At 47.8% G+C, this 9,104-nt stretch overlaps 1 protein-coding gene across 1 annotated transcript in view; it reads left to right on the top strand.

Moving 5' to 3' along the window:
* Positions 1 to 5,703, top strand: part of LOC106592969 (voltage-dependent L-type calcium channel subunit alpha-1C) — a 649,914-nt gene extending 644,211 nt beyond the window's left edge. Inside the window, 6 exon segments of the mRNA XM_045700254.1 lie at positions 1 to 93; positions 1,132 to 1,263; positions 2,383 to 2,501; positions 2,929 to 3,026; positions 3,589 to 3,960; positions 4,178 to 5,703. The exon segment at positions 1 to 93 is cut by the window's left edge and continues 142 nt beyond it. Coding sequence (XP_045556210.1) covers positions 1 to 93; positions 1,132 to 1,263; positions 2,383 to 2,501; positions 2,929 to 3,026; positions 3,589 to 3,960; positions 4,178 to 4,624 — 1,261 coding nt within the window. The 3' untranslated portion in view covers positions 4,625 to 5,703.
* The last annotated feature ends 3,401 nt before the right edge of the window (positions 5,704 to 9,104 follow it).

The following is a 9,104-nucleotide window of genomic DNA, read 5'->3' as shown; positions in this document are numbered from 1 at the left end:
TAGCCCCAGCATCAGTACTGTGGACGGGCAGAGCGGTCCCCCACTAACCCCGATACTACTGCCAAGGTCTGCATGGTGCTTCCCTCCCAAGAGGTGGGTGTCTCTCTGGTTTCTCTTGGTTCTGTAGAGAACGTTGGTGTTATTCTCTAGTCTGTCTTTTATCACTGACCTCTCTAGGCCACCTGTGGATCTGTTGCTAATTCTGATTGGTAGTCAACGGTAACTTCTTCTGTCTGTCTGTCTCTCTCTCTCCTTCTCTCTTCCTCTCCACACTGACTGACGCTGAGCACAGGATGTGTTTCTATGACTCCCTCATGCGGTATGTTGCTCTCTCAGGAGGAGAGAGAGAGAGGTTGTAATGCCCAGGAGGCATCAGTATGGAAGGGTTCTGCCAACCCTGTTGTCCATACAGTCCATGGCTGGATCCTTGCTACAGTGAGCTAAAGATACTTAGGGACAGACAAGTGTCTGGACTTCAGTCAATATTGAACCTGTTTTTACTCTTCTGGTGTGATCTTGGTAGATTTTAACCAGAGGAGGAAGAGGGGATGTATATTGTACAGAACAGGGATGAGGTTATGCATCCTCTACAGTGTTTTTAGCTCATGTAGCTCTGGTTGGATCCACCCTGACAGGAGGGACATCACAGGAGGTTGGTGGCATCTTAATTGATGAGGACATGGCTCATGTTAATGACTGGAGCGGAATAGGTGGAATGGTATGAAATACGTCAAACACATGGTTTCCATGGTTTCCAGGTGTTTGATGCCATTCCATTGGCTCCGTTCCAGCCATTATTATGAGCTGTCCTCCTCTCAGCAGCCTCCTGTGGTGACATGTGAGTGGCTTACTTCCTCCTCAACACAGCCTAGTGATTCAACCTGGTTGGATCCTCCTAAAGCTTTCATTCAGCTGTGTAGAGTATAATACAACACGCGGCTGGACCACTGTCACTATCTCTCCCATGTGTTGATTCTCTGTTCATTCTGCTTCTCGCCGCCATCTTGCTTCTAACCACCGTGCTTCCTCCCCTCTCTCCCTGCTGCTGTTGGGGATAATCCTCCTGTCTTTCTATTGTTTCTTGTGAGCTGGTTAGTGAGAGGGGTTTTGTTGTTGTTTTCTCCTCTGCAGCTCGGACTCCACTGACAGCCGTCTGCCGTTCATCAGGCGAGAGGAGGCGTCGACGGACGAGACGTACGATGAGAGTTACGCGGACGAGAGAGAATACCACCGAAGCGACCAGAACATTCTCACCTCAGACATGTACTGTTTCTCTCCACCTCTCTCTCTTCTATCCTCCCCTCTCTTCTTCTCTGTTTCTCTCCACCTCTCTCTCTCTTCTATCCTCCCCTCTCTTCTTCTCTGTTTCTCTCCACCTCTCTCTCTCTTCTATCCTCCCCTCTCTTCTTCTCTGTTTCTCTCCACCTCTCTCTCTTCTATCCTCCCCTCTCTTCTTCTCTGTTTCTCTCCACCTCTCTCTCTCTTCTATCCTCCCCTCTCTTCTTCTCTGTTTCTCTCCACCTCTCTCTCTTCTATCCTCCCCTCTCTTCTTCTCTGTTTCTCTCCACCTCTCTCTCTTCTATCCTCCCCTTTCTGCTTCTCTGTTTCTCTCCACCTCTCTCTCTTCTATCCTCCCCTTTCTTCTTCTCTGCTTCTCTCCACCTCTCTCTCTTCTATCCTTCCCTCTCTTCTTCTCTGCTTCTCTCCACCTCTCTCTCTTCTATCCTCCCCTCTCTTCTTCTCTGTTTCTCTCCACCTCTCTCTCTTCTATCCTCCCCTTTCTTCTTCTCTGTTTCTCTCCACCTCTCTCTCTTCTATCCTCCCCTTTCTTCTTCTCTGTTTCTCTCTACCTCTCTCTCTTCTATCCTCCCCTTTCTTCTTCTCTGTTTCTCTCCACCTCTCTCTCTTCTATCCTCCCCTTTCTTCTTCTCTGTTTCTCTCCACCTCTCTCTCTTCTATCCTCCCCTTTCTGCTTCTCTGTTTCTCTCCACCTCTCTCTCTTCTATCCTCCCCTTTCTTCTTCTCTGCTTCTCTCCACCTCTCTCTCTTCTATCCTTCCCTCTCTTCTTCTCTGCTTCTCTCGCTCTCGATATTTCCCTCTGTCTTTTTTGCTGTGTTTTCTCACTGTCCCTCCCCCCCCCCCCTCTCTCTCGCTCTCTCTCTTTCTCTTTCACCATGAAAAGATGTTCCTTTCATGGTCTCTGTATGCCCCACATTAACGTGTACGTGTGTGTACGTGTGTGTGTGTGTGTGTGTGTGTGTGTGTGTGTGTGTGTGTGTGTGTGTGTGTGTGTGTGTGTGTGTGTGTGTGTGTGTGTGTGTGTGTGTGTGTGTGTGTGTGTGTGTGTGTGTGTGTGTGACCTTGCGTCTGTGTGTTTTCAGGCTGGTGTATCAGGATGAGGAGAACAAGCAGCTGACTCCTATGGAGGAAGGAGAGGGTGGGGAGGACAGGAGACCCTGGCACTCTCCCAGACGAGCCTTCCTCTGTCCCACAGCTCTGGGTAAGACCTGCCTGTCTAAGACCACACTACTACAACGGCCCTTAGACCTCACTTCAACCCCCCACTAACCTCAAATCCTCACCCAAACCAAACACCCCTATCCCATACCTAATCCCCAGAGTTAGACCTGTCTGCCTAAAGCACGGGGTAACAAAATACCCCTTACCCCTACTCTACTTAACTCCCCACTCAACCCCCCTCCCACACCTCCCTCCCACAGTCTGTTGACTTGAAATGGGAAAGTCCATTCTAGTAATTGTTATTCTATGCAGCCTCTCCCTCGCTGGTTACTTGTTAATTGGTTCATATGTCTGGTTACTTGTTAAATGGCTAATTGTTCTGGTTAATTATTAATTGGGTAATATTTCTGGTTAATTGATATCCTATGTACATGCAGTCTCTCAGTCCTTCTCTCCCCTTGGTTCAGGTCGGCGGTCGTCCTTCCATCTGGAGTGTCTGAGGAGACAGACGAGAGCAGACGTCTCCCAGAAGACAGCACTACCGCTGCACCTGGTACACCATCAGGTGAGTAGGGATGGTTTTACACACCTGATCATTTTACAGCTAGATCACTTTTACACACCTGATCATTTTACACCTAGATCACTTTTACACACCTGATCATTTTACACCTAGATCAGTTTTACACACCTGATCATTTTACAGCTAGATCAGTTTTACACACCTGATCATTTTACACCTAGATCAGTTTTACACACCTGATCATTTTACACCTAGATCAGTTTTACACACCTGCCATTTTACACCTAGATCAGTTTTACATACCTGATCATTTTACAGCTTGATCAGTTTTACACACCTGATCATTTTACAGCTAGATCAGTTTTACACACCTGATCATTTTACAGCTAGATCAGTTTTACACATATGCACCCACTATACAGTATATCATGATTTTATGCCTAATTATCTCTCCTTATTCTCTTTATTCATGTCACTAACACACACACACACACACACACACACACACACACACACACACACACACACACACACACACACACCGTTTATTTTTCATATATGCATTCCTAAACATAACTCCTTCCCCCACCACCCACCCTCCCAGGCACTAGCAGTAGCAGGTTTGAGCCCCCTGCTTCGACGGAGCCACTCCCCGACCCTCTTCACGCAGCTCTGCTCTACGTCTCCTACCAGTCCCACAGGCCAGGGTAGCCAGGCCTCCTACCAGCGTGTGCCCACCCTCCGCCTCCAGGGCACGGGCCCTGGCACCGGCTCCTACGAGCTCAACTCCAGCCTGCCCTCGGTCAACTGTGGGCCGTGGTACAGCGACAGCAACGGGAACAGTCCCGCTATCAGCCCTGGGGTGGGTACGGCTAGCCAGCGGCCGCCGCGGCCGGTCTCCCTCACTGTGCCTAGCACGGTGCACAAGGACGCCACACCGTTGTCCCACGGTAGCGCCGGCAGCCTAGTGGAAGCGGTGAGTGAATGATGGATGTTTCATCTCTGCTCTCCATATCTCTCTCTCTCTCAACATGACATATTCTCCTCATATCTGACTTTTGTCTGGGCTGAAAAACGACCCAGAGGTCAAGTTAGTAGAAGTTCATACCTCACACAGCATCTCCCCTTACATCTCCTCTAGATCTTCAGCTCAAAGTCAATCTCCTCATGTAACTCTCTCTCTCTCTATACAGGTGTTGATATCAGAGGGCCTGGGCCATTTCGCTCAGGACCCGTCCTTCATCGAGGTGACCAAGCAGGAGCTGGCGGACGCGTGCGACATGACCATCGAGGAGATGGAGAACGCAGCCGACAACATCCTCAACGGCAACAGCCAGCCCAGTCCCAACGGCAACCTTTTACCCTACATGCACTGCAACAGGGACCATGCTGCTTCCCAGGAGCCAGGCCTCAGCGATGGGCCTGGGGCCGTTCGGGGGGCCACGGCCCCTGGGGAGATTGAGGAGCTACTAGGGGCCACTCACCTAGGGCAGCATGGGGATCCGGAGGATGAGGAGGGGTTGGAGGTGGTGGGAGGGGAGGAAGAGCACACCGGGGGTGTGGAGGTGGTGGTGGAGGTGGGGCAGAGGAACAGCGGCCTGTTGGAGGATGAGGACATGGAGTGTGTAACCAGTTTGTAGGGTTGGACCCTCACACACACAGCAGCAACAGTGGACCTCGGTCTGGACCCCCCTCTATCTCTCTCTCTCTCTGTCTGCTGGATGAGACCTGACGTTGGCGGTCCACGGCACGGACGATTACTTCTAAACATATTTATTTAGTTTTATGGAAGCCATTTTATTTGATTGATTTGTGTTTTCGTGTGTGTGTGTGTGTGTGTGTGTGTGTGTGTATGTGTGTGTGTGTGTGTGTGTGTGTGTGTGTGTGTGTGTGTGTGTGTGTGTGTGTGTGTGTGTGTGTGTGTGTGTGTGTGTGTGTGTGTGTGTGTGTGTGTGTGTGTGTGTGTGTGTGTGTGTGTGTGTTTCAAAAGTGCCTCACAGAGTAGGGAAGCCTAAATGAAAAGGAGAGCAGTCAGGAGAATAGAGGAGGAAGAACTGTATGTTTGTATTCCATGTGTTGTTTCTGTCTTCCCTTCGTTCTTCAAGTGCGTCGTTTTCAACGCTGTGGCCACCAGGCAGATGCATTCTGGGATAATAAATAACGGAGTTAGAGGTTAGAGTCAGAGGTTAGAGGTCGTGCTGTTGAGGTTCAAAGGTCTTCTTCCTATCCCTCCTCGCGCTGCATTGCCCTTCAGAGCTGGGCCACCTACTGTAAGACTGCTGCATTCTGCTGGCTACCAAACACAGGGAACCTTTGGAAGAGGGAACTGCCAGCAAGGGGGACGTGTTTAAGGGACGGACCCTCACCCAGGATTTCTATATTAACATTAAACATAGACACTGGACTGTACGGAGGAGCCAACGACAGGGAGCGACACAGAGAGACACCAACATCCAGGATCTGAAGGAGGAGCCAACGACAGGGAGCGACACAGAGAGACACCAACATCCAGGATCTGAAGGAGGAGCCAACGACAGGGAGCGACACAGAGAGACACCAACATCCAGGATCTGAAGGAGGAGCCAACGACAGGGAGCGACACAGAGAGACACCAACATCCAGGATCTGAAGGAGGAGCCAACGACAGGGAGCGACACAGAGAGACACCAACATCCAGGATCTGAAGGAGGAGCCAACGACAGGGAGCGACACAGAGAGACACCAACATCCAGGATGTGTTTATCTTTATCATGCTCAGCTGTCGTACTGTCCACCAACAGCCTACGCCCTCCTCCTCTCCTCCATCCCTCTTTCCTCCCTCCACCACTCGCACACCTCCCTCTCTGTCATAATGCCGCCACTTCCTCATCACATGCAGCCGTCCTAAACAGGGACAGCGCCACCTAGCTGCCATGGTTACCTCAACCTCCCATCCTCCGTCCGTCTCTCTCTCTCTCTCTCTCTCTCTCTCTCTCTCTCTCTCTCTCTCTCTCTCTCTCTCTCTCAGTTCAGTTATTAAATCTGCATTGTTTTGGTTGTAGTTGTTTATCAGTTATAGTTTTAAACTCCTCAGTGGTCCGTTCATCCTGCTATCCTCGCTGTAGGATGTTTTGGGGGATGAGTGTAGGAAAGGAGGAGAAACTGGGCAGGGCTGAGGTAAGATATGGCCTTTCTTGTCTGTGACAATACAGTGGCTAGGTGTTGGTGCCAAGTTGCTATAATCACCACAACACACAGATCAGAATCCAATCCACTTCATGTATTTTACACACACACACAAACAGTATTGTGCAAAACTGGCCAGACTTGATTTCTTCATTTGTTATTTTTCATGATGTTATTTATCCTTATTTTTGCCCAAATCGGGGTGCTGGCCCTAACTGTGGATTTCGCTTGATTTATTTTTTAGGAGATTTTAGGAAGTTAAGAAGTATTGAAACCTGTGTGTGTGGGGTGCAGCGGCAGGACGTAGTAAAATGTGTACCTATTAGTATGCATCTTTTAAACACATTGTATTTATTTATTTATTTATTTTGTCCCTGAGGTGAAAGCTGTATTTGGAGGTGAGGGGGTGAAATATGTATCGCTGTTTCTTAAAAGCAACACTATACCTAAACGGTTAAATTAAGGTAGCATTAACTAAGTATGGTGTCATGTTTCACTTGTATCTATCACCCTACCACCTGAACAGAAAACCATTTGACAGGCATGCTTCCAAAGCTGTGTTTTTACTCCTATCGCTGCTTTAATTATTTCATGGTTGTTTGTTGTTCTGAATATTGAACTACAGAGGTTTTCATCAGATCTCATCAAGGAGCCTATCAGAGGGCAGGACGGGATAGACCAATCAGAGAACAGAACAGGATAAGCCAATCAGACAGGGGATCTGTGACCTTCGACACCTGAGCTGTGACATGATGATTACTATATTTCACCCTGTTAGGCACTCCCATAGATATGCAGTAGAGAGCTCATCTCTATGTTAAAACGGGCCAAATGTGCCCTCTATCCAACTCTATGGGCCTGCCAGGCCTAATGAGATGCATCTGAACAAGCTCTGTGCTCCTGTCCATTACATCATCGCCGACAGACGGAATAAATGACCCTAACTCACAGACTGCAGCCAGACGGTACTCGTAGACAAAGAGACAAAGATAATATTCGGTGCGTAAAGAAGGAATGCCACGTAATAGCAGGACATTGGCGTTAGGATCCTTTTTCCAGTAAACACTTTACAGGGAGACATACATGATTAGTGGGATTGTGATTGTACCTCTCCTGTTGGATGTCTCTGCCTTGTGGAGCGACTGACCGTAAGCATGACTCAGACTGACTCGTGTATTATTATCAACCTAATTATGCAAATATGATGTTCAAAGTGTTCACCGTATCAATGATATTGTAGTGTGATAAATCTGTCCTGATGATACAGTATGAATCTCTGTGGTACAGTAAGGACTGGCTAGGATGTCACTACGTTGTCTGTACAGTGCACACGTGTCAAGCTTAAAACATTTATAAAATATAGATTTTCAATGCTTTTTCCGCCGTCCAAAATCCTTTTTTTTATCATGGGTCTGAACATCAAGGTTGAGGAGGTCTTTGGGCTTTCAGTCTTGCAGGACAGATTGTAATGTTGATGACGGTCTTTCCCATTCCCTATATATCCCAGAGTTGTTGTTAGTTACAGTAATCCAAATCTACCATTCTACCACTTTACATCCTACCACTTTACCATCCTACCACGTTACTATCCTACCAAGTTACCATCCTACCACTTTACCATCTTACCATTTTACCATCCTACCACGTTACCATCCTACCAAGTTCCCATCCTACCACATTACCATCCTACCACTTTACCATCCTACCACGTTACCATCCTACCAAGTTACCATCCTACCACATTACCATCCTACCACTTTACCATCCTACCACGTTACCATCCTACCACTTTACCATCGTACCACGTTACCATCCTACCACGTTACCATCCTACCAAGTTACCATCCTACCACTTTACCATCCTACCACTTTACCATCCTACCACGTTACCATCCTACCAAGTTACCATCCTACCACATTACCATCCTACCACTTTACCATCCTACCACTTTACCATCTTACCACTTTACCATCCTACCACGTTACCATCCTACCAAGTTACCATCCTACCACTTTACCATCCTACCACTTTACCATCCTACCACTCCAAGTTACCATCCTACCACATTACCATCCTACCACTTTACCATCCTACCACGTTACCATCCTACCACTTTACCATCCTACCACATTACCATCCTACCACGTTACCATCCTACCACTTTACCATCGTACCACGTTACCATCCTACCACGTTACCATCCTACCAAGTTACCATCCTACCACTTTACCATCTTACCACTTTACCATCCTACCACGTTACCATCCTACCAAGTTACCATCCTACCACTTTACCATCGTACCACGTTACCATCCTACCACTTTACCATCTTACCACTTTACCATCCTACCACGTTACCATCCTACCAAGTTACCATCCTACCACGTTACCATCCTACCACTTTACATCCTACCACTTTACCATCCTACCACGTTACTATCCTACCACTTTACCATCCTACCACGTTACCATCCTACCACTTTACCATCTTACCACTTTACCATCGTACCACGTTACCATCCTACCAATTTACCATCTTACCACTTTACCATCGTACCACGTTACCATCCTACCACTTTACCATCTTACCACTTTACCATCCTACCACGTTACCATCCTACCAAGTTACCATCCTACCACGTTACCATCCTGCCACTTTACCATCTTACCACTTTACCATCCTACCACGTTACCATCCTACCAAGTTACCATCCTACCACTTTACCATCCTACCACGTTACCATCCTACCACTTTACTATCCTACCACTTTACCATCTTACCACTTTACCATCCTACCAAGTTACCATCCTACCACGTTACCATTCTACCACTTTATCATCCTACCATGTTACCATCCTACCACTTTACCATCCATGTTGTATAGCTAGCTGCAGGGTAACTAAGCTCCTCTCTGAAGGCTCACACTTATAGCCATATAGCCTGATGAATGTTT

Source organism: Salmo salar, chromosome ssa17, assembly GCF_905237065.1.
Source record: "Salmo salar chromosome ssa17, Ssal_v3.1, whole genome shotgun sequence".
NCBI lineage: Eukaryota > Metazoa > Chordata > Actinopteri > Salmoniformes > Salmonidae > Salmo > Salmo salar.
This window is presented reverse-complemented; position numbering and strand designations above follow the sequence as displayed.